This window comes from Apaloderma vittatum, unplaced genomic scaffold, assembly GCF_000703405.1.
Source record: "Apaloderma vittatum isolate BGI_N311 unplaced genomic scaffold, ASM70340v1 scaffold1410, whole genome shotgun sequence".
Lineage (NCBI taxonomy): Eukaryota > Metazoa > Chordata > Aves > Trogoniformes > Trogonidae > Apaloderma > Apaloderma vittatum.
The window spans coordinates 29358-42434 of NW_009692649.1; the positions used below are offsets into that span (position 1 = coordinate 29358).

Here is a 13077-nt window from a genome sequence, read left to right on the forward strand (position 1 = left end):
GGGGTTAGTCTTCACATCTGCCCATAGTGCTGGGAGATGCTGGTATTGATGGGAAATGCCAGCGTGTGCCTTTACTTTTACCCAAGGTGATTGTTCCCATTTAGAGCAGCAGGACTAGATAAGAGCTTGTGGGTCATAAGATGTGGTTGTCTTCTAGCATAAGCAGTATGTCTTGAAACTTCACAGCATGATCAAGAACTAGTTAATTTTTTTTTTCTATTTCTTGATATTGGATCCACAACTTCACTTTTCTGATAATTAGGCACCTGCTTTTCACTCCTCACCTGAATTTATTCATGAACGGTTTATACAGCTTTGTTTCTGTGCCAGCAATGGCCTTTAGTTTAAATAATTCTGCCCTTTCCATCCCAGAGCATTCCCCTTTTAGTCATATCATTTTTTTAGAAATAGCTTTTATCCCATTATGGTCTTGCTTTTGCCAGAATAAATGAGCCAAGATCAGTCTTTCAGAGGATGCACCCTCACCCCTCTCATGACTTTTAGTAGTCCCTTTCTATCTTTTTCCAGTTAACGCTTTGCATTAAATGTATGTGTTAATTGTGGACAGGTTGCAAATGAAGATCCACACTGGCACTAACAGTCTTCCGTCCTGTCTACCACACTAACACATCCCGATCACTGATGGAAATGCCTCATGTCCTACTAGTGCAATGCTTTGCTTGCAATCGTGCTGTGTCTGGCGTGTATCCCCAACTCCTGCTCAGGTGTTTTCAGTGAGAGCTTCTTTAGTCTTAACAGACAATCTTGTCAGCTCCCCAGACAAATTACCCTTTTTTTTCTTTTTTAATACTGCAAAAGTTAACCCGTTTATATTTCTCCAGTCCTTCATGGGATTTAGTATCTTCCTCTGTGGTATTTTGATTGTTCCACATGTTGAAGAAGTACCCTGGTTTTGTGGCATGATATATTTTATGAGAATACTAATTTATTTTTTTCATTGATATAATTATTTTGAGATTGAATCCTGCAGAACCACACAAGTAATTCTCTCCAGCCCAATTTTAAAACTAGCTGTTGGCATCTCCTTCTCAGCTTTATCTCTACTTGTCTTGTACCAATCTCTTCTAGGTTAAGAGGCAGCTTCATATATGGTACCAAACCCTCCAATCCACAAAGACCTGGAGAGAGCTGTTTCTATGCTCTCTACACAAAAAAAACGTATGCTCTGATTAAGGCCTTATCCTAAAAAATGCTGTGGGAATCATTAACAGATCATCCCTGCTAGTCCCCACCAAAGCAAGTACCCTGTGGAAATAACCCTGCATTTCTCATAAAAACATGGACCGCTGCACAGCATCAGATCCCCACTCTACCACTCAGCACCACTTTGAAAGTCTTTGAAAGTGCTGTAGCAAGAGGTGAAGAAATCTGAAATCAAGGCATCTGACTGAATTTTATGCGTGTTTACCCTTGTAGATTGTAGAGAGTAGTCTGAACATGTGAATATTAGCAAAGGGATATTGGCACTCCCTGCAGATAAGGTACTGTGGTTATATTCTGAAATATCTGTATTTAATTTTCATATAATTGGCTTCTTGTTTATTTAACAGTGGTAAATAAAAATGTCTCATATAAACAGTTAGTTTCACTATAATTATTCCTCTCAATAAAATGAAGTAACTGTAACAACTTTGGAGGCAAAAAAAGTACTGTTTCAGAAGTTATAAACGAGCTAGCTACCAAATGTTATTTTTCATGCATAGCTTCTCATTGGAGATTTCTTCAGTCATTTAAAAAATTGAAAATCCAAGATCAGACAGCGCCTGGCCCAGCTCTAGTTACTGCAGCTACCTTCAAACAGGACAAAAAAGATGCTTGTGTGAGACTGATGGTTTGAGGGATTTTTTTGGTATTTGTTATGCATGCCCATATGAAACATTTTGACACGAAGCCCTTGAACCCTTACTTTCAACCCTACAGCTGAATAGCTGTGGATAAGCAGGTCTAGGAAGACAGGGTTGCCCTGGAATGCTTTCTGGTGTTAGCAAAAATCTCAGAATGCATCACAAAGAACAAAAGAAGGATCTGGAGGAGTGTTCTCTGTGCAGTTGCTCTGCAGCCTTTTATCACTCTGCTTTGACAGCCTTCCTAATAAAAGTTGATTTTCTAGCAGCCTAGTGATGGATTTGCAAGCTAGGTAGGTAATTAAATAAATAACTCAAGTATTCACTGCAGAGGAAAAGGAGATATGTTAAAAAATGGGACTAACCCAGGCAGACTGCTGGAATTGCAAGAGAGGATATTTGAGAGCAGTGATTTCCAGACAGGAGGCTGAGACCCAAGAAACAGAGCTTTAAGTTCACTGGTGAGTGGGGCAACTCTGATCTTGGGATAAATATGCCTAATCCACTGGAAGCATGTGGTAGATATAAGTGCTGGAAGAAAGACATCACGCAGAGCTCAATGGTCAGACCTTCTCCAAATAAATAAGAAAAAGTTTGGTGGAGTCCTTGTTCATCTGCAAACATTTATGAAAAAATTTCTCAGCTGTGGAAATAAGGAGGAGAGAAAGGCAAGGTGATACTGACTCCTGCTGCTACCACACAAACTCATTATATTTGTTGTGGAAATTGTCAGGTTTAACATTTCATTTAGAAACCTGTAAAAAAGAGTTTTGATAATATTTCAACAATATTTTACTCTCACACATGCATCATTGTATCTGTTATGGAAATTGTCAGATTTTACGTTTCATTTAGAAAGCTGTAAAAAAGAGTCTTGATAATATTTTTAACGCAGAGCTTTGGTAGATTTCTGAGTTGCCGGATTTGCTTGCCTCAGGAAGCCTTAGGCACTGTGATTCTGGGATGCCAGGAGCTAAGGATGCTGCAAGGCTTCATCACTGGGAGCCGGTTCTCCCACCGCTGCCAGGCTCCCAGTTAGCCCATCCTGGCAGAGGAGCAGCCCAGGCAAGCGGGCAGAAAGCCGTGTGAGGTCCGGCTCTAGTGTCTGCCAGAGCCCTGAGGAAACAGATACGATGCCACAGAAAGTTGGAGGTTAAAGAAATAGAAATCTCCCAGTTTGAAAGATGACTGTTCTGTGAGAAAGCCTCCAAGCAGCCCTGCTTGGGAGCCTGCAGTTCTGAAGGGGATTTTTTTTGCTCTTTTTGTCTTTAATTGTGTTTTTAAGCTGGACTGGCTCCTTTTATGCACTCCATGATGCTGAACCTGCATGTTTAGATTTTGCTCTTTAAAAATGATTCTATGAAACTAAGAGAATAGTGGCTTCCAATTTTTGTGAAGTGCTTTTGAAGACAATGAACGCTTTGAGGCCAGGCCACATAAGATTACGTCACTGAGAGACGTTATCAGGGTCGTGCTGGGTGGCTGAAGAGGGCTATTTACCTATATCTGGATAATCGCTTGCCTCCGCCTGTCACAAATGTGATATAGTGAGATGACATCTTCCAGCTGAAAAATTGGCATTACTTGCACTTTATTTCACATACCTGAGTGCTCCAAAATTCCGTTATCCCTGTCGCTTTATTTTGGATTGCAATCTTTCACTGACATGGGCACTAAACAAAATGTGAGTTACTGGCTGGCAGAGGAATAATTTGATAGCTGTCTTGTGGCGTGCAGCAATGCCTCATTCCATTCAAGATTTTTTTTCTTCTCTTTTAAGCTAAGCAAGGTCACACTGAACCATTCCTTAGACAGAAGAGTGCTGCCATCACAAACGAAGAAGTACTGCAGGAATCAGTGCTGGTGTCATGGGGCTCCTGCAGTAGTTTGGAAAGGCATGCAGGGTTGTTTAAAGGAATTTTTTAAATTATTTTTAGTTTGGGGTCCTGATCATATGGTGTAGGCACTTTTTTCTTTTTTTGTTTAACAAGTGGTATTCTTGATAAGCAAGAATATAGGGAAACACGTCAGTTCTATCTCCTAGAACTCTTATTGCATCGTAAATGAGTTAAAGGAATGTGAAATCCATGTTCTCTGTCACTCCTGTCCTAATCTTTTGGGTAGCATTTCTGTGAAGGGTGTAATAACTGTGCTATGCCACCTCACAGGTGGATGGTCCATTTCAGCTCGCAGCTACTATTAGTGAAACACGTGGAAATTCTCATGAGTTGCTGGACAAGCGCTACACAGCTTGTGGCTTTGTTTCATGATCCCAAGTGCTCTCAGCAGCATCCCATTGACCAGTGGGAAGATATCTTTTCCTCTGTGATGAAGACATTAGAGAGATTGGTTTGCCTTGCCTACAAGATTTTGGATTAAGAAAATGTATTTAAAAAACTGTGCACCTTGTGACAAGTAGTATATTGAAATGCTCATAAAAACCTACAGTGTAGTCTCCTTGGGTAATGGGATACATGGATACAGGTTACATGACCTGGATAGAGGTAGTTGCTGTTCTACTGAGCTGTTTATACTCACAGCTGTGATGGAAAAGATTTTAGAAATTATGTAACACTACAAATACTTACAGATCTGCTACAAAAGAGAAATTAAACTGGGGGGTGCGGCAGCAATATTTATCAAAATAAACTGATTTTCTCGGCTTCGGGTTATACACAGATGCTTTGTCATTCCCTTTTTTAACCTTTTTTCTCTGTATCAAACCTGACAAGAAATTGTGTAAGCCTGCAATGTCAGACAGCAAAAGACTTCCTCTGGCACAAGCTGCTTGTGTGGTTCATGCTCACGGTGTATCACTGGCAGAGCGGCAGCTTTATCTCCAACAGAAACAAACCTGCAGCTGGCTGCACGCTTCCCCAGGTCTCCACAAACAGCTCAGGCATTTGCTCTGAGCCCCTCAGTGCTTACCAGGAATGACAAACCCTCTGCTAATTCCTCCTGATGTTGTGATTACAGGACATAAATGCTTCCATGACAAACAGCACGGTGACAAGCAAACCGCCTGTAACACTGCGGCTCGTCGTCCCAGCAAGTCAGTGTGGATCCCTTATAGGAAAAGGAGGTTCCAAAATCAAAGAAATCAGGGAGGTAAGTTTTGGGATGTCTGCTGGGAACACTGGCTAGCTCAGCATCCTACCGCAGTGTGCCCTGTCATCATCAGCCGCTGCACTTTGCTCATCGCAGGAACATGAGCTTGTGCCGAGTGAAAAGCCTGGAAAAGTCTAACTGGGGGAAGCAGAGGTCCAGAACAGCTGTACCCATGTCCTCTCCTTGAAGCTAGAGACTGTGTGAGATAAAGAAATAGCTTTATCCCGTATTAGCCTCTGATGGACAATTTAGCAAAGCAACAATTAAGTGACAGAAGTGGCTTGTCCAGTTTCTCTTGCAGGCACAGCCCCCTCCCCAACAATGCTCAGGTCACCCCAAGCTGGAGTGTTGCATATTTTTCCAAATTAGCTACCACCCTTGCAGCCAGAAAAAGGCCCAAGTATGTATCGCAAACCATGTATTCCAAATCATGTATTCCAAACCCATATTGACTTTTGCTAACTCAGGTATTCAGTCAATGTGCGGTGCTAGCAGCCGCTTTTTCTTTCAATGAGGAAATGCAAAAATCATCATATGGTGCCGGTCTTAATTGTTTCATGCATGTCTGAAGCAACATAGCAAATGCCAATCCAAGGGTCCAGTGTTTGTAAGCAGTCAAACAAGAAAATTAGGTACATGCTCAGTTATGTAGAGAAAATCTGAATAGGACATTTCAGAAGAATGCATTTTATTCTGGAGAAGGTGACAGTACTTCTGAATCTGTATTCATTCCAACATGGGATGAGGTGTTGAATATCAAGATAACATGCTGATCATTTCTTTTTCATTTGACTGTGTCAAAATAGAAGCTTTTGACAGGCTTTACCAAAGTGAAATTTCCTTTTCATATCTAATAGGTAGATTCGAAACAGTAGGCTTCAGCAAGCATTTACATTTCATTTCAAATGTGAAAAAAAGTTAGTGGATATTTTTCTGTCAAAGAGAACTTAATCAAATGTCAAAAAGGAGTGGAAAATCCTTTGATCAAAATTTTTGTAAATATTGTAGTTAGTAATGTTATAGTAGCCTTGGAAGGAAAGGTGATGATAAAGGACAGTTAAGGGTCTCCTTCTGTTGACTTTCAAGTTCTTCCAAATTATTTCAATTCCAATTTGACTGTCTCAGGCTTATTTTCACCTTTCAGGTTTGACGGCTGCAGAAAGGGTCTTTTTTCTGCTCACATACAGGGAAGTAAAAGCAGCGTGTACTGCTTCCAGTAGCTGACAGAGCTGCCAAAAGCTGTTTCAGAGCTTTTGTAGTCAAGCAAACAAGATGTTGTTCCTCCGTGTGCCTCTTGCTTTGTAAACTGTGTTCATGAAATACGCCTAGGTTGTCTGCTGTAAACTTGCAGAAAAACAATTCAGAGCCCTGCTAGTTGAAGGGGATCTCTGCGCATATTGAGACCTGCAAATAAAAGGCAATTGCAAATCAGTGGGTTTTTTCTTGGAAAGCTTTTAATTTATTTTTCATCAAAGTCCTGGATCTATGTCTCTCAGTAGCCCTCACTGTCAAACCAGTTTTTGAGATGTAGTAGAAATCACTTGATGACACTGGGGGCAAGAAAACATTATATCGATGCAGATGATAAGGTCATAGGAAACCACCTCTCGTTTTCTCTAATCCCCAAAAAAACCCTTTGTCAGACACCTCTCTATAGGTAGAGGAGGATATTTGTGTATCGACGTGCATTTCCTGCATGGGAGGCAGGAGTTCGGTTTGCCTTATGCACAGGACTATTTTGGCTCACCTTCTAGGCGGCCACCAGACTGTTCGTGTTTGCAGCCGTTTGTGTCGAGGTGAGCCAGGAGCTTTCCGAGGCAGCAGGAAAAAACAGGCTAAAACCTTGCCAGGCAGATCTCCTCTCAGAGCACGCAGTCCAAAGCAACCTCAGCCACGAGACGTGGGGTTTTTTTGGTTCTTCAGGTCTCTTTGGTGTCCAGGAGAACTATCAGGCAGCAGGAGTCCAGCTGATTTTTTAGTTGTGTTAAAATAGGAGCAGGCGTGAGTGTGAACTGGGTGCTGGTGAGTGCTTAGTTCTAGATTTTCCAGCTGTCAGTACTTTGGACTTTATTTTCGGTAACCTCATCCAGAGCACTGAGTGCATGCTTTTACGACATAGGTTTTTGAAGGTGAGATTGGTCTGTGTATGTTAAATGACTGAAGTAATTATTCTGGTGAGCATAGTTTCAGAAGCAATTACTTTCTGGTCTAGTGCAAGGAAGCAAAAGGATAGCATTTTGCCTTATAGGTGTGATAAGGCTAATGTAGTGAGATGTCACACTGCTCATTTTCTTAAGTATAAGAGTAACGGACACAGTATTAGTCACATTTTTGTTGCTGACATATGACCACAATCAAAGAATAAACAAGATTGGCACTGGAAGCAAATGCATACGTGACTATTGTATTTGGTAGAGTAGTTTGTGCTAGATGTGCAGATGCCCAGAACTGGATGTTACACAGCAAATGCGATCAAACAGTAAAAAAGCAACATTCAGCTTGAGATGTCTAATTTCATCTTCACATAACACGATGAGCAGCAATTGCATGGGGGGTGGTCTTTTGTGTTCAGTCATGTACCCAGGAACAACGTGTAGGGTTTCAGTACTTTTTTCAAGGTAAAATTATAAAAAAAAGAAAAAAATAGGAAAGAAAAGAAAAGCATGCCTGATTGGGCAAATTAGTGCAAAATTCCAAAGCCTATTATAGAACAAAGGAGTTGATATTCTGGCCGTAAAAAGCACTAGTGAACAGAAGATGCAACCAATAATTTAATCAATCTGGAAAGAAGAATAATATGGTTACATATGTAACCATCAGGAAAATAGATTAACTCCTTGCTGACTGATATCAAGTCAATGGTTACTGAAAATACTTTTTTTTAAAGGCCAAAATATTCCATCACAATAACAGTCAGGAATAGATTTTGTCTATAGTCATGAAAGTGCTAACTCACTGTGAAATGCCTGGGTTTTTTCTCTATTGGCTGAAAAGATCTTCCAGGATATTTGTGAAATAATGCCAGAATATTTTTCTTCCTTCTTTGTTTTGTTCTCTTTGTTTGGTTGATTTTGGTTTTTGTTTAACTAAGATACATTATTGTCAATACCAAATTTTAAAAAAACAGAAAATAAAACTAGCTCATTTCCTCCTTGGTTTCATTAACGAGCTGAAAGTTGATGATGTGCATCTATTTAATCAACACTGATTATAATTTACAAGTTCTTTTATACCATCCTGAGATATTCCAGAGCAGAAGGCAGCCCCAAATTTTGTCCAGAGCCACAAGCTGGCTAGCAGTGGATTAAAAAGCCACTATCTGCAATCTGTTTAGTAGATCCTTTTCGGTTTTTAGCATTTTTCCCTTTCCTCTTTTTTTTTTGTTATTGGAAAGTACTTCATTTCATGTTTTCTTTCTTTTTTTTTCAGTCAGCGTTGCAACTGTCTGTCTTCAAGAGTTAAAAGACTTGTCCTGAAATTCAGGTCGCAGATTGATTCATTAATAGCTACTGAGGACTAATCTTCCTGGGACAGGAGTGTTTGCAAATTGGCTTGAGCAGGCAAATCCACGTCCTGCCAGACCCCAGTTACCTTCTCTGGGCACAAGTTTAACGTTCACGCTTGACCAGATTTCTAGCAAGGGAAAGACAGAAGGCAGAGAGGTGCATCCCCTCCATTGTGCCAATGAATCGCTGGCTTTCGAGAGGTGCCGTTGCCTGCCCGGTGGTGACACTCCCTTTGCTCTGTCTCTGCTCAAGTCCACAGGAGCCCAGGTGCAGGTGGCAGGGGACATGTTGCCGAACTCGACGGAGCGTGCAGTGACTATATCGGGCACTCCCGACGCCATCATCCAGTGCGTGAAACAAATATGTGTGGTTATGCTAGAGGTAAGTTGAGTGCCTGGAATTATCACCTCTCGCTTGGGAGATGCTCACACACATTATTAATTTTCCTACTGCCCTGGGTTCCCCCTTCAGTGCCTCACAGTAGCAGGGGGACAGGATGACGTTATGGGAGTTAAATATTGCTTTAGGAAAAATGATCACGTGGTTATTGTTATGCCATATCTGGAACATGAATCCTTCTTAGATAGTTTGAATTCTCTTTCCTTTGAAGAAGTGAGCCAATACGTGGTTAATCTGTTTAAAGCATTGAGGTACATTCATCACTTGGGTATTTTTCACCGTGACATCAAGCCCAGTAACTTCCTCTACAACAGGCAGGTAAAAGAATCATAGAATCATAAAGGCTGGAAAGGACCCTAAGGTCATCAAGTCCAACCTACAGCCCTACACCATCGTAACACTATGAGTATGCCTTGGTAGATTTTGGCTTAGCACAAGGAACCTCTGACACAAAAATTGAACTTCTCAAGATTGACCTCCCTGAAGACCAGCAGGGAAATCCCTCACAAAATAATCGCACCATAGCCTTGGGAAATGGGGGTTCTGTCAGTGTCACAGCCCCTAAACAGGTAGCTCAAAAGCAGCTGAAAAAAGGTCGAGCTCAATTTCAAAAATACAGATTAAACAAGGAAAGGGAGGAAGGGAGGATTCTGTGCACCATTTCATCCAGTGATCTGTCTTTGGAGAGAGGCATTTCAATGTCTGTAGTTCCAAGTATCAGGAGAACTCAAGTACAAAATTCCTAAAACAATCCAAGATGATAGATGTTTCATCTAGGAAGTTAGTCACAGGGCTGCTACCTGACCTTCCCATGCCAGGGATTTTCAAGAAGACTCTGTTAGACAGAGTCCTTCCTGGTGCTTGAGAGCCTCTCGCAGCAGTGTTGAGCAATCAAAAGACCAGGACTGTCGTGATGCTGTCAAGCAAGAAACCAGGTCCAGCATGGAGCTGCAGCCCATTCTGAAGGAAAAGCATCTACTTCTGATGCAGAATAGAGTAGAAAAACATCTAGGTCTTGTTTCAAATGGAAATAACTCTGACTAGCAAAGTTTAGATTTGCTGGGACTTTCAGCTTTGTTAGGGACAGGTCATTGTGTAAGGCTCACATGTCTAATTTTCACAGCAGTTTTTTAGCTTTTAGATTAAATGATAAAAAATTAATTCATATAAATATCTATGCATTTTAACCCTTGCTGAAAATGCCCATGATTTCATGCAAGTACTTGTCTCAGCTGATTAGGTTGAATAGAAGTTTGGAAAAAAAATATTGCAACAAATCAAAATTAAATATTTTGAGCTGGTAACCATGACTTTTCACAAGGAACATAAAACATGTCTGCTTTTGTTAAATTTTCTGTTGTGAAATTTTCTGTGTTTTTTTGGTTTGGTTTGTTTTTTCACCTAAGTCTATCGAAGGGCTGTCTCATGATAATCTCTGTCACCCTGCTGTTCTCCTATTCTTTAAAGAGGGGTGAAACAGTGGAGTGTCTGAGACGGCACCATGGCTATTGGCTGTTCAGAAGTATGCAATGCATCAAAATGACATACAGCCTTTGCATCAAAATGTCATACAGCTTAATGCAAATAAAAGCATCAAAACTAATAAATCTCCAGTGTTTTACTGGGGAAAAGTGCCTCTTGCTTCAGTTTTTGCTGGGCTACTGTGAGGAAGGAATTTCTTTATAAAAAAGCAAGAGAACAAAAAGATAATATTAAAATATAACCTTAGTTTGTTAGCGATGGAGTACGTGATGGCAATAGTTATCAGCTTGGTGAATGTAGAGTGTAGTCTATTGTCCGTGTGACATTCACAGAGTAAATAGTTATTTGCTAAAGAAGATGAGAGAAGGCACTTCTCAATATCAGAGAGATGCAGCCCTATTTTCCCACAGGTAAAACCACTTTTGGATAGCCAATTTTGTCATAAGAAGTACCTAATTTTAGCGTGAGGCAAATTGCAAACAGAACTAAGACGACACTGCAGCTTGCTGCTTCAAATGTTTAAGAAAAGGAATGTGTTCTAATTTGCAGTATAAATTTAACTTGGCAACAAACGCTTTTGTTGATGTAAAATAGCCAACTGAATGATATTAATTAATGGAAGTGATATCCTTGTTACCTTCTTTAGTTGTGGTTAATGCACGGCAATCAGGGCACTGTTCTGGTAGATGTTGCACAGACAGCTAGAAGTCTTTCTTACAGACACATGCTCCTGCTTTATTTGTGAGGACAAAATTAGCCTCTGTCAGGAGTTTCCTGTTTGGGTCCTTGCCTCATGCTGCAGGGAGCAACCTCCCTTTTCATGCATTTTGTAATGCATGTAAGGCTGCTCCGGCTGAAGCTGGGAGGGCTTTTCTCCAACCTTCTAGCTGGGGTCAGACAAAAGGCAGGATCAGGCTGATCACTTGCAGTTGAACAGCTGACTTAATTCAGTTGGTAAAACGAGAAACCTTGATGTGTAGCAGTGCAGGAAAGATTGATAAGAGGGAGATGTGCTGTATGTTAACGAAATGAGAGCACAGGCAGAACTCTTCCAAAACATTGACAAATTTCAAAGTTGTGCCCGTGTTTCCTGAAATGCCTTGACGAGCTTAATGAAGCTTCATAGCTTCCTCCAACAATGGCAGTAATGAAGCCTTAGGTGCCAGCACTGCCTGTTTCAGCTGTGCAATTGGGACCTTGGCTCTTCCCCTTGAAGCCCAAGCAATGGGCCTCTGGTTTGTTTTTGGGCTGGTGGGGTGGAGGGCAGGGTGAGCTCGGCTGGACTGGGTTGGGTTAGCTGCATGCCTTGTTGTCTGAAGTGACCAAGATAACCGGTAATTTTTTCAGTATGAGCTCTGCTTCATTCTCCATTTTGATTGCTTTGTGTTTTTGTCTGCAGTCCCCACCTAAAGGTGCCACCATCCCCTACCGTCCCAAACCTGCCTCTGCACCTATCATTTTTGCAGGTGGCCAGGTAAGAGCAGACACCATTTTGGCTTCAGCTGGAAACCACACCGTCTTGGCCCAACCTCAGCCAGCGCCTGTTAGTTTTCAACTTTTACTCTTTTTTGCCTGGTATAGTATTGATGTGCTTTGTCTACTCTGTGTGCTTACACTTCGCAGGAAAGGAGAACACTGCATTGCAAACTTGACGCAAAATTGTGGTGACTGGTGTTTTACCAAGATTTAAAATTAACTTCTGCAATTATGAGAAGTTTGCCCTTATGTGAATTGGGAGGTGTCCAAATCAGTTGCTCCCTAAGTGGGACAAAACTGCTAATTGTAGGGACTGGGTTTTTCTTCACTCTTAACGTGCAGCTCCATTAGGAGTATAAGCAGTTTTGTCCATTTTCAGAGATGATGAAGCAGCAGGATGTCTCTGCTCATGAAAGAGATAGTTTTTCTCTCATAGTTTTCATATTATTTGGGACCAAATAGCATACTTTGCACGTGTAATTTCTTCTGCTTATAGTCCCTCAGGAGCAAGTATCAGTGGGGTTCTGAGGTTGCAGGAGCTATGTACATGCAGGCGTAGAACTTCCCAACCATGGCGTGCAGCAGCCTGTTTGATAACACAAGAACGGAGTTCCCGTTTCTTTTTTAAATAGTGAAGTTTTGACAATTCTCACTTCATCTCAGGCTGTATTAGTCAGGGTTCTTAGAATCATAGAAAAAAAATCATAAGAACACCAAGGTTGGAAAGGACCTTAAAATCATCAAGTCCAACCTACAGCCCTACACCACCCTAACACTAAACCATCTCCTGAAGTGCCACATCCAGACAGTTTTTAAACACGTCCAGGGATGGTGACTCCACCACCTCCCTTGGCAACTCATTCTTTTATGACTTTAAAACCTTGTATGCAATATGGCTCTTCTTTGTCTTTTCGATAATGCTCTGAAATGGGTCTGCAACGCACCCCTGAGACAGGGAGGGAATTTGCTCTGACGCACCAGACGTGGGGTTTCTGGTGGGGCGGAGGGCACAAGGTGCTGCTGGTATTGTTGATGGTATGACAACACACACCACCCCAATTTTTCTGATTGTAAAGAAGCTCCTTCACATCTTAAGCATATGCCAAAACACCATTGCTTCTGAGAGGCCTTTGGAATGGACTTTCTCTGAATTTTTGTCTGAGTTTTACCTTCTACTCTATAATAATATATTGTGATGTCTATCCAGATTTTCATAATCTGGATGTAGTAGCTTTCAGTTC

The 13077-nt window shown here is 41.3% G+C and overlaps 1 protein-coding gene across 1 annotated transcript in view; it reads left to right on the plus strand.

Annotated features, from left to right (window-relative positions):
- The window catches only part of LOC104268599 (poly(rC)-binding protein 3-like), a 45300-nt gene that overhangs the window by 16884 nt on the left and 15339 nt on the right, over positions 1-13077 (plus strand). Inside the window, exons 5-7 of the mRNA XM_009871172.1 lie at positions 4842-4973; positions 8732-8860; positions 11760-11903. Of these exons, the coding sequence (XP_009869474.1) occupies positions 4842-4973; positions 8732-8860; positions 11760-11903 (405 nt within the window). The remainder of the gene's footprint in view (positions 1-4841; positions 4974-8731; positions 8861-11759; positions 11904-13077) is intronic.